The sequence below is a fragment of the Stegastes partitus genome, unplaced genomic scaffold (assembly GCF_000690725.1).
Source record: "Stegastes partitus isolate 25-593 unplaced genomic scaffold, Stegastes_partitus-1.0.2 Scaffold52, whole genome shotgun sequence".
In the NCBI taxonomy this organism is placed as follows: Eukaryota; Metazoa; Chordata; class Actinopteri; family Pomacentridae; genus Stegastes; species Stegastes partitus.
This window is the reverse complement of record NW_007577783.1, coordinates 52,498-65,038: the sequence shown is the minus strand read 5'-3', so window position 1 is coordinate 65,038 and position 12,541 is coordinate 52,498. Positions and strand designations below refer to the sequence as shown.

General features: G+C 44.1%; 2 protein-coding genes across 2 annotated transcripts; both read left to right on the top strand.

The window, feature by feature from the left end:
- The first annotated feature begins 48 nt into the window (after nt 1-48).
- On the top strand, nt 49-1,537 carry tbcc (tubulin folding cofactor C). The gene has a single exon (XM_008307053.1). The coding sequence runs from the start codon at nt 53-55 to the stop codon at nt 1,064-1,066; it is 1,014 nt and encodes a 337-aa protein (XP_008305275.1). The 5' UTR covers nt 49-52; the 3' UTR covers nt 1,067-1,537.
- Nucleotides 1,538-3,737: 2,200 nt separating this feature from the next.
- prph2a (peripherin 2a (retinal degeneration, slow)) lies at nt 3,738-8,486 on the top strand. The gene is made up of 3 exons (XM_008307052.1): nt 3,738-4,318; nt 5,828-6,074; nt 8,280-8,486. The coding sequence occupies exons 1-3, from the start codon at nt 3,738-3,740 to the stop codon at nt 8,484-8,486; spliced, it is 1,035 nt and encodes a 344-aa protein (XP_008305274.1).
- The last annotated feature ends 4,055 nt before the right edge of the window (nt 8,487-12,541 follow it).

The following is a 12,541-nucleotide window of genomic DNA, read 5'->3' as shown; positions in this document are numbered from 1 at the left end:
GAAGAAGAGTCAGAGGCGTTATCACTTCCGCAACAACCGCCGGAGCAACAACATGGACGAGACAGCTGAAGCTAACCAGGAAAGCGGTGCCGCCAAGCTCCAAGAGCGGCTCCAGAAGCGGCACCAGGCGAGAATAGAGGACGCCGAGCGGAGGAAAGAGGCGAAGGAGAGCCAGTCTGTCGCCGAGGAGAAGGGCGAGTATTTCTCCAGCACCTTCAGCAGAGAGCGGGCGTCCATAGAGGAGCTGCTGTCCGGCTGCTCCGGAGCCGACCGGGCTGCGGTGACCCAGAAGCTGGAGGAGGCGACGGCTAAGACTGTGCAGCTGCAGAAGTTTCTCAACGACAGCATGCTGTTTCTGACCCAGTACGAGCTGAGACAGGCCCAGGCTGCTCTCCAGAAGCTCCAGACCTCCCTCACTGAGACCAGAGAGGAGGCTCTGCCCAAGAAGAAGTTCGCCTTCCGTGCTCGCACTAAAGCGACAGATAAAGCCTCTGCACCCGACCTACCTGCCCCTGATGCCGGCCCACCTTCAGAGCCAGGCAGCACCTTGGTGGATGGAGCCTCTGAGCAGTGTGGCTTCACCAACAGGACAGACGAGCGTCTGACCAAGACGGCCGAGGAGATCCAGAAACGAGACGTGCTTCTGACTCACCTCACGAACTGTCAGGTCCGTCTGTTGGGCTCGCCCAGCACGCTGCACCTGAAGCACATCGACGGCTGTGAGATCCTGTGCGGTCCGGTGTCCAGCTCGGTGTTCGTGGATCACTGCAGAAACAGCACGCTGGCCTTCCCCTGCCAGCAGCTGCGGACCCACAACACCAGCGACACTCGGGTGTACCTGCACGTCACCAGCCGGGCCATCATAGAGGACTGTCGGGGGGTGAGCTTCGCCCCGTTCTCCTGGTCTTACCCCACGCTGGAGGAGGACTTTGCCGTTTCTGGTCTGGACCGGGAAAGAAACAACTGGAGGGAGGTGGACGACTTCAACTGGCTCGCTGCAGGAACGCCTTCACCCAACTGGACTGTCATTCCTGAAGCAGACAGAAAAACAAGCTGGGACTCCTAGAATTTAACCTTTAAAGCCCTCGTTTGGCAAATGTACACGTTTACAGTCAAAGCATCAACTGATTTAAGCATGAATGCACACAGTTAATGTCCACGTTATGTCATGAATATGAAGCTGAAGCTGCACTAATCCGCCTGACTTCTGCACCAATCACACGTGGGCTGCAGTAGAGAACATTCTCCTAAATGCAAATGACAATTTCTTGCTTTCAGTGACACCAATCTGTTATTAATAAAGAACTGTTATTAAATGAATACAATGCAATATCCAAAAAAAAATTTTCAAAGCTCATGACCTCATTGTAACAGAAACACTCCACAGACTTAGAAAATCATCCTACAATATTCTACATTCATATACAGAGTTCTGGGTTTTATTTATTTTAGATTTTGTGCCTTGTGCTGCTGCTGCTGACCCTGAATGGCACCCGTCATGAGATGCAAATAAAGAATGTGGATGCTTTAACAGTCAGAAGGCTTTGTTTCTGCTATTTATGTTCTGTCAAATACACTCGGGCCACTCAGAAGACCGTGCAGATTCTCAGACTTTAATGTTTAACAAGACAAGACAAATTAATCATTCCCTCCTGCTTTTGCTTAAAGCCCCTCTATTATCATCTTTAAGCAGCATATAAATGAGTATAAACTGCTCATAATTCAGCATAAATATAGTAATTTCAATGTAATTTTAATTTCACAGCATCTAAAAACATTAATATACTGTAATGTAGTTCTGAGCAGATGTATTTTTCAACAGCTAAGCTCCTGGATGTGCCCATAAATTAGAGGCTAATATGTTTTATAAAAGGAATGTAGTGAAATCCAGCTTGAACAAAATACCTAAATTGGCCTCGTAGCTGGATATAACTGTATCATGTTTGAAGTAAATGAGATGAATATAGTATACAGTATACATAGCATACACATGCTAAATGAAGGGGCTTATAACGAAAATGGTTGGTGGCGCAGTTGCCTCGCAGCTAGAAGGTTTGTGTCCCAATGAGGACACCCAGGATCTGTCTACGTGTTCTCCCCGTGCAGCGTAGGTTCTCTCCGGGTTCTCCGCCTTTCTCCCACAAGTCCAAAAACATGTTGAGGTTAATTGGTGATTCTAAATTGTCCGTAGGTGTGAATGTGAGTGTGCTTGGTTGTCTGTCTCTAAGTGTAGCCCTGTGATAGGCTGGCGACCTGTCAGCTCTGACAGACTCTGCCCCCCGCGACCCTGGTGAGGATTAAGGTGTAGAGATAATGGAGGGATAACGAAAATGGACAATTTAAAAGGAGGCATAAGATGATCTAATGGCATTGATAAAAGAGGATTTACACTTGTACAGTTAAACAGTTGAGTTTAATTACCATTAGGGGGAAAAAAAGGAGGAAAGAAATGTTGGAATTTGGTCCTAAATTTACATCACAAGGCATCATAAGTGAGACACCTACATGAGAAACGTCACAACTTAGGCTGTCTCCAGAGAAGCTTGCTAAACAGATAACATTTGGTGATTTTGACACATTAATGTTACTCAAAAAACATTAAAAAACCATTAATGATAATACACATGGGGTGCTTGATGCAAGATGTAGTGAAAGAAAGAAATCAATATTCTAATGGCGTTTGGCAGAAAGCTACGCTGCAGCTCTCGTGTGCAGCTGCAGGCAGTGAGAATGCAGTTTAAGGATCTGTTTACGTCAAACACTGTGTTGACTGGAACCGGCGATATAGCAAGTGACGTTAAGTGCATTACTGAGAGTGCTGAAGTTTATTAGCTTGCAAGAGAAAGTTTTCTGCATCTTATGTCCGTGCCAATTAACCTCATGTTTGTTTGTCTCAGTTCTGTTCTTGGCCTCAGTATAAATAAATTCTTCCGATGTGTAGTTGTACTCTAGTGGTTCATAGACGAGCCTGGAAGCTTGATCGTTTGTTTCTGTCAATGGCTTTGTGGTGCTTCAGTAGCTCGGCCTATTTACTCCACAGTGAAGACACCTGAGCTTGAGCTTGTGGACCCCACACCTGTGAATGGGTACGCTCCGTGATTAGCTCCACTTTCATGTCTATTTTCTTTGTTGGGCCTCAGCTGATGCCACTCCTGGTGCGTTCCATCGAGGCGACCGTGACCACGTGAACACTCAAACCAATTATGGCCCCTGGCAGCAGCTTATGATCAGGCTCATCTTGTGTGGAGGGATTTCTGCAAATTGGATTCAGGCTGCTTACTGGGGCTTAGCATGACGTACTGCAACTTTGAGTTTAATCATGAGGATCCTCGGCAATCCTCCACCTCTCCGAGAGAGCGGAACATCACGACCGGCCTCACCTGTGCGGCAGGGAAGCAACACCGGTAAAAGTTTGGAGAAACAAAGCCCCGTGAACTTTCAAGTTTCTGGCACAATGGAAGAAGCTAAACCTTTGAAGAAATAAGACTCCTGCGCTACTCTGGGGTCTTCTTGAGTTCTTCATCTCTGCTGCTTTGCCGTGGGATGGATTACAGGCTGAGCTGACTCTCCTGTCCTGTTGGACCAGCCAGAGGAGACCTCAATAACAAAGCAGACAAGGAGACGGCTACTGCAGGTTGGCGTATTCAAGAATATCTGGACGTCTTGGAGCTGCTGAAGTTCTAGATCATCGTTTGACTCTCTTCTTCGTAGACAAAGGACACTCTACAGATTGAACAATGGCTTTGATGCTGGTCAAGTTTGATCTGAAAAAGCGAGTGAAGCTCGCTCAGTCGGTCTGGTTCATGTACTGGTTTGCGGTACTGGCCGGCGTGCTGGTCTTTAGCATGGGCCTGTTCTTCAAGATCGAGCTGCGAAAGCGCTCAGAACTTATGGACAACAACGAGAGCCACTTCTTGCCCAACCTGCTCATATTTATGGGTCTAATAGCTTGCGGCATCAACGCCTTCGGAGGCAAAGTCTGCTACGACTCTCTGGACCCGACCAAGTTTGCGAAGTGGAAGCCCATGTTGAAGGCCTTCCTGATGTTCTGCGTGGTGTTCAACGCCCTGCTGTTCGTCACCGCTCTGCTGTGCTTCCTGATGAGGATCCCCTTTCAGTTCACCCTGGCCGAGGGCCTGAGGAACGGCATGAAGTACTACAAGGACACGGACACGCCTGGACGCTGCTACATGAAGAGGACCCTGGACCTGATGCAGATGGAGTTTCGTTGCTGCGGAAACGACAACTACAGAGATTGGTTTGAGATCCAGTGGGTTAGCAACCGTTACCTGGACTTCAGCGCAAAGGAAGTCAGAGAGTAAGTTGGATTCAGATTCAACCTGTAAATGTTTGAGGACGTTAATGTGTGATGTGACAGTAAAATAGGTCCCCTCAGATTATGATTGATGTTAAGCTGGATGTTGCTGAGGCAGGGGGGCTTAAAAGGTTGTCTATGCAAAGTTAGAGTTCAGTATAAGTGGATTTGAGGTGAAGGTGGGTCACGGCAGGTGTATTATTCACTTTTGTCCACTAAGGATTACTGTCCCAAGAATTGTGGCAGCCACAGGTAGTATTGAGGACGTGACACTGGGGGCTGGGAGGGCGGAAGAGGTTACTAGGCAGTTTTATGGATAAAGTTAGGAGGAGGGGCTTTGGTGATTAGCAACAGGAAAAGTTCCAGTCGGAAAGGTGCGTTCAAAAGGGCACGAGCAGGATCAAACATATTGTTCCAGTTTAATGTTGATGTGACTTCTCTGTGTTACCTTGTGGATGCCTGCAGTGATTTTGATCAAATTTCCTCTGAACTTTGTGTAAACAATTGTGAAGCACTTAGTGTTTAATCTCCAGGATTACAGTGCCACGTCCTTGAAGAATCAGTGTCCTGTCCAATCAGCACAGGACCTGGCAACATACCAGGACCAGCACCGGCCAACTAGACCATTTCTAAGACATCAAACAAAAAACAACAGACTTCTAAACCAACACACTGATGATTTACTGTGTAATTGTTCAGTGTTCTCCAGCTTGGTGATGGATAAAAGTAGTTGTGATGAAACAACAGGCCTCTCTTTGTCTGTCAGACCCAACACATCATCATCATCATCATCAATACCAACTTTCTAAATGATTTGATTAGATTTCAAAACTTTCCAGTATGGTTCAGCCTGTTTGTTCTGTAGCTGAGTGCTATCTGGGGCATTATTTTGGGGCTCGATGTCTCCAGACATCACCGATGCACCTTTGACCTTTAGTTCTTCGTGATCCAATCACACGTGTCTTTCCATTGACCTACTACTATCAATCACAGTTGAGATCTGCTCTTTAAATTGAGCGCTGACCCAAATGAGCAAATTTGGGTTTTCCAGCTTACTGTAATTGTTTAGACTCTTGATCTGTGTCTAAGAGGAAAGAGAAAAGAGAAATGATCAATAATCAGAATCAATAATGCTTCTCAAACAGTACGATGTGAGGATGCATGTTTGATGACTGTCAGCGGTTTGTGTGAGCTTTGTGAGGATCATTGTGTTTGATTTATGCTTTTGAGATAAGAAAGCGTGGGGTTGTATTGGCTCGAATAGTCCTGGACCACCACTTACTAATGCCTTGAAAGATTTGCATTTTAGTAACAAGAAAATAAAATAAAACATCAGAAGTTTTGCTTATTTCTGGAAGAAAATTCTAACCTTGACTTGCTAATTATACGTCAAGTAATTTTAGTCCACTCACGCTACAAATATAGCCTTTGCACTTCCTGACCTTTAATCTCATCCCACCTTCAACCCGTCATAACGTGACTCTGACATGACACTCTGCCTCATCCTCTTAGCCGCATTGGGAGCAACGTGGACGGCCAGTATCTGATGGATGGAGTCCCGTTCAGCTGCTGTAACCCCAGCTCCCCCAGACCCTGCATCCAGCTCCAGATGACCAACAACACTGCCCACTACAGCTACGACCACTACACCGAGGAGCTCAACGTGTGGAAGCGCGGCTGCCGCGATGCCCTGCTGTCCTACTACGGAGGCATGATGAACACCATCGGAGCCCTGGTGTTACTGGTCATCATGCTGGAGGTCAGGACCGACCACAGAAGCACCGACATGAATATTCACGCAAAAATCACCTCACATGGTTTAATACCTGCACCCGCCACACTTGGGACAGCCCCATGGAGTGCGTGGGAGATATATCGAGCCTAAATCTCACATTTGAGCGTCCAAGTAGGTTTTCTAGTGCAGCATCTTGAAAGGCTGCAAACAGTAGGAGGTCCTTAAAGCCTCCTGAAGGCAAACTCCCCCGAAGTAGTGCTTGAAAGTTGGTTAAAAGTGTAGTTATAGCCTATTTAATGTGTCAAACAAGTGAGATTCATGATTGTCTCCAAGCAGGATTTGTTGTTTTTACAGAAGACAAAACTTCATGAACTGGTTGCAAATGTTTGGTTAACTTCTGATGCCTGTCCCTGAACTTTCCCACAGAAACCATCCGACAGCCTGAAACAGCCCTGGCATTTAGCAGCCACTATTCACAACATTACACTTAAAGAGGGGTCAGAAATGTATTAAAATGCAGATAGTTGTAAAAATCGATCTTCTTTAACGTCAAGTTTGCCGACATAAGTTGCTTTCTGGACCAAACTAGCTGTGATGTCATGAAATCATGACATGGAGCCACATCTCAAACTCAGATTTCAGGTATCGACAGAGAACGCTTCATCCTTCAGCAAATAAAATGCCACACATTAATCAGTCATCCAAATGAAGTGACAGCCGATGATCATTGCAGTTGTTGGGTCTTTAATTATGGAGGGAGGGCTTTGCAACATGTCTGAAAGTCGGGTGAGGGTTCTGATGGCCTAATTATAAGAAGTCAGGTGTATAAACGTGCAAAGCGTTGACCCAGTTGGCGTTTCTGCCATGTTCCTCTTGTCTTCCCTCCTTCCAGCAATCCACCCCCGCATTTAGCAATATCCACTTACTGCATCTCCTTCCCAAACAGCTCGATCCTCTTTACCTAAACATCGTGCCTCCTGGCCTACTGCTGGGTTACCTGGCACCACCTTTGGCACGTACGGGTGTGCGGCTTACCTTTATCTCACCTGCTACTTTCTACCCAAAGGGTAATCCCGAAGCAGCCACATGGCGCCGTTTTTCTCCTCAACTCTCTCCTCAGCGAGAACATCTGCTGTTGTTGTTGTTGTTGTAAAGTATTTGCTTGCTATCACACAGACCAGACAAACAGATAAACCCTTAACGTCAGTGACGGTAAATAGAGCGATTCGGATAACACCTCCGTCCCAGCAGACAAACCCTTGTTCTGAAAACATGGATTGAGGCGATACATGGAAGCAGATCAGACGCCCAGTCGGGGGAATCTCAGATTTAAGAGGAGTTATGCAAGCGTCTCTATGCTGACACATATAGTGGGCTCAAAGATGGAGTAATGGGTTAATCTACGGGAGGTGACGAGGACAGACCCAATTCCTGGAGCCTGATCCTCTCATGTCACGTCTCCATTTACAGCAACTGATTTCTTCACTTTTTAAAGAAGAGATTAGACCTTTAGGCTGGAAATTTCTTAGACATTTTGGCACAGCATATGCCTCCAGTAGCACCGTCACATACACAATGCAGTTAAAATGAGTTTCAGACAAGCACAGAAACATATTCAAACAGATTGTCTCATGTCTATCATGTCTTTGTCACATTGCACTAATGAGAAAAGAAGAAAAAAGCTATTGAAAGATATTCAGAATCGGGCTGCAACTAACAGTTATTTTAATTATTGATGAATTAGTCAATTAATTTCTCCATTTTTCAATTTAAAGGCTCAAAGATATTTAATTTTCCAGCAGCTACGTCTCACGCTGACAAACCGGACCCATAAAATGTTCAACATTTCGCTTGATTAATTCAATTAATCAATTAATCTGCAAAATTATTGCAATTACTGCAACTCTAATTCAAAACATCCATCACTTGTAATGATGATAATCTACATTTTTATCTACTTGGCCTTTACGGATCTTAATAATCCTTAACTCACAAAAGCATGTGATGAATTTTAATGGTGAGTTCTTTCATGTTAAGTTATTTCTCCGCCGCTCTCATGGCATTTGAGGCTCGGCTAATTCATTATGTTGTCCCACGACGGCGTCAGAAATTAATAATTTAGCAGGCCCTGGAGCTATGTTCTTCTACTTTCTATGAGGCGTGGGCACAAACAAATCGTATTTCTCACGAGGGAGCTTCGTCTGATACGCTCTTCCTGTCCCTTCGCAGATTGCCGTGACCATCGGCATGCAGTACGTCAACAGCTCCCTGTCCACCCTGGCCAACCCCGAGGACCCCGAGAGCGAGAGCGAGGGCTGGATCCTGGAGAAGACCGTGAAGGAGACGTTCACCGACATCATGGACAAAATGAAGGCCATGGGCAAAGGGGGCAAGGTGGAGGAGGGGGCCGAGGCAGGGGTGGCGACGGTGAGCTGAGCTGAACCCCACCTGCAAAAACTGACACCGCTCCCAGCTCGCGAGGAGAGAAAAAAAAAGGGGGACGTGCGAGAGTTCTACATTTTTCTACCAACCTTTATTTTGTAGACCTACTCATATGTTTGAACTCCTTTTAAATGGACTCATTACGAATGGACTCCTTGAATCAATAATCCTGCATATTCATACATAGAGAGATAATGAGTAGCATGAGTCACGCTTTTTAATTCCCCCTCTAATCCATCCCAAGCTCCAGTGTTGCTTCACAGCATATTTTTAAAGATATTTACTGTTTCTGACGCTCAGTGGATTTGGATCATTTCTTTTTCCCTCCCAAAAAGTGAAAAATTCTAAGTGAAGTCAATGTGCTCTGTATTGATAAATGTCATATATTTTGCAATCACAAGTAAGTGCGTAAGTTGTCCTTTGTATTGGTGTCACATAGTTTGGCGGGGATGGTGGTTGCTATGCAACCCCCCCTCTCACGGAAGCCTAAGGTGCAGATGGAGGATATTTACCACCCAGGAGACAGTGTTTTACTCTTCTGACCTGTCTATAGCGCTCTGGCTCGTAGCTGATACTGTATATAGACAAAGCAAACAAATTAAAGCTCCCCAACTCAGCTCTTTTTATACTTCAGTCCACCTTTGAAGACTGGTTAAGCTCCTGAGATGGAGTAAAAATCTGAATTGAATGAATCAGCATGAATTATGCATGAATGTTGCGGCACATGGTTGAAGAGTGATTCATGGGAATCAGGAGGTGCGCCTCACAGAGAAGCACGGGGCAACTCCAAATCTGTGGAGGACGGCAGATATTGGCAGCTAAATCTTGGCTCCTGACCCTTGTACTGTAATCTGAAATCCTCTTTGGTGTTTCCCCTGTGCATTCAGTATCTGTTTCTTGACACGTATGTATGTATATTCTAACAGCTGGGTCTTTGTACATAGTGTAGAAACAACGACAACAAAATTTAACTTTTTTAATATAATGTAACTAAGCTAAATCTTTTATTTAAATCCATGTAAAGCTTTTTTTTTTTTTTCCAAATGGTTTTTTTTGGGGATTGTGTGTCTGTGTAGAAAAGAAATTATGCTGGTTGTATACATGAATAAAGGCTTTTAGAGATGTGATCCAACCGTGAAACAGTGGCGTTGTGTTGTCTCGACCTTGAGTCGCACAAACCAGAGATCAAGAGGCGAGGCATGCTGAGGAGTTCCTGATTAACTCAATAGGATAAGGGCAATTATGGCATTACTGCTTTCACATGGGCATGGGATGACTCTTCACATGTCCGATGTAAGGACGTGTGAGTGTGAAAGACGGCCGCGTTAACACCAGATGCATTCACTAGCAGCACAATGCATGCACGTGTATTTGTAAATAACTTTTCTGAGTAAACTCCACTCTGGAGTTTTATTGGTTTCATGCATTTTTGTGCCTTAGAGCGAGCTTTGACTTCTGAGGATGCACGTAACAAACCCTTTCATCCCTTCAGCCCATATTATATTGATAAATAACAACCAGTCAGGTTCGCTTTATCCGTCCTCCTGGAACACAATCCACTAATAACACGTGCATCTCCACTGAGATCCCCACATTCTGCAAACAGCAGCCATGAGGCATGAGGAGCCAAGATATCAAAGCCAGCGTGGCTTAGCAATAGCAGGAAAAGCAAAGAGGCCAACGCCGCGCGGTATTTTCGTTGGACCAAAGCACATAACCAGAGCTGAGTAGATAAGAAGCCTAATCGGCTTTAGATTAGCATGAGCCCCTCAACCAGGTGAGCAGGTGATGTCCTGCAGCAGGATTCACGTCATGGAGACGCAGCCGCTGGGAGACAAACAAGAGAAAGTGAAGATCAGAGCAGAATGAGAGTAAAATGAGGAGATTCAAACACAGAGGAAAATGTGCATAAATGGTTGTGGATAAAGCATTTAGATGCTTTACTGGATAAAAAGGGATGGGTTGTGATTACAACAAAAAGTTCTGCATCAAAACTAAAAGCTGTGAACTCAAGAAAAAGCATTAATTATGCTTATGATGTCACTTTAATACTTATAATATCTGAGAATCATTACTGATGATTTAACAAGTAAACAACATTTTAAAATTGGAGCTATTTAAGAAGGAACAAATTCTAACTTTTTTATTTTATACATCAATATTTTTATATATACATTAGTAGTAATCGTACTATTTGATCTGGAGCAATGCTTTACATTTTTAAAGTGGACAGAGGTTGTCATAAATTAAGCATTTTCAGTGTTAGAAGAACTATTCAGACATTAAAAAGTAGTAAAAATACTCAATTACAAGTATTTAAAAGTCAATAAAACAGATTATATGTTTTGTTTTTTAAAAATTGCAGCATGAAAATGAGCTGTAAGTGTGAAAAATACATTTAAAGGAGGATAAATACAAAGTAGATTGAATATAGTGATGTTCAAGTAAAGCAGAAGTGCTTCAAATTTGTATTTAAGTTTAGGTCTTGAGTGAATATGAGTGTCCACAGCTGGTTTTGTTGTCAGTTTGGCTGCTGGTGGTTGTAGTTTCCTTTAAATATCACTTGTCACTAAACAGCCTCTCCGTCGGCTCTACTTTCCTTTCATTGCATTTGCAGAAATATGTGATTAACCAAATAACGCTGAAGCACAGCAGGAAGCCTGTCCTCATTCCTTCAGAGCAAACTTCTAAACTTAAGACAGAAAAGTGAGCTGCGACAGCGTCGAGCGTGTCGTCCGTCGGTGTTCTGCTGCTCTCTGTTGGTGGCTGCAGGTAACAAACTGAGACCAAAACCCACCCTGTTTGGATTTAATTCATTAAAACAAAACCCCACAGTAATCCCATATCAGGTTAGTTTGTTCAGCTGACTCAGTCTCTCCTCCGTAAGCGTATAGGCTGTAACGCCGCCAACTCTCCAGCTGTGTTTCCAGCTTTCACAGTATACCTCTTTAACTGTAATTTATTTTGACTGTAAATGTCTTCCAGATGTGCTCTGCGGTGAATCCGGTGGTTTGGATCAATTATATGTTAAGTAGACCGTGGACCTGCTCTTGCACAGCTTCAGTTGCGCGAAAAGTCCACAAGGTGGCGTCTTTCCATCAGCGGTAGCGTCTCGGGAGTGGCCTTCACAGAGCTGGAAAACTTTAAGGGAAAGAAAACGTATGACTTTGACCTGATTCAAGTAAAAATAATGACCTCCCTTCAAGATAAAGATGTTGATACACAAATAAAATCCATTTTATCCGTTTGACTTGAAACACTTTGAGCAGCAGAATCCTCCCCGCAGACATTCTGGAGACTAAACTAAATGATTAAAACTAGAAATAATCAGTATTTTCACCAACAGCTGCTCTCTTGATTGCTTTTCTGACTAAAAAAGACTCCGTTTGGTTGTTTTGTGTGACCGACAGCCCCAAACATTGTGATATTTGGGCATTATTTTTCTAGCTGTCAGCCCACAGAGGGAAGAAATGTCACTAAACGTGGCCACAAAACACAACCACTAGAGCCGCGATTGGCTAAAACGCTTCATTATTGTCAGAACAGCAGCTAGAAATCGACCTATTTAGTCTATGAGATGATAGAAAGCAGCCAGAAGTGAGCAGCGTTCATTTTCACTTACTGTCAGAAAACATTACAAAACCAAAAGTGCATTCCAGCTGCTGAGAATCCCAGATAACATCTGGAGATGGCCAAACTGACAAAAAACAGAGGAGCAGTAAACCTTCACTTTGGAGACGCTGAAACCGCAGAAAAGTCCTGATTTCTGCCTTTAAATAATTAATAAATAATGAATTCTGATGAAAACAGCTGATGATTAGTTTGTTGTTGGTCAGCTAAGAGCCCAGAGCGACACAATCAGATTATTAGTTTTATAGAAACGACTCTCCAACATATTCTGTGATAAAGAAGATCAAACTGACGAGCTGGATTCGCTGAATGTTGGATTTCTTTGCTTGACAAACAGCTTAAATCAATCAATTATTAAAGCGGTTGTTTTTGAAGCTGTGATCATGCAGGAGATTGATGTGTGTGTGTATATTTGTTAA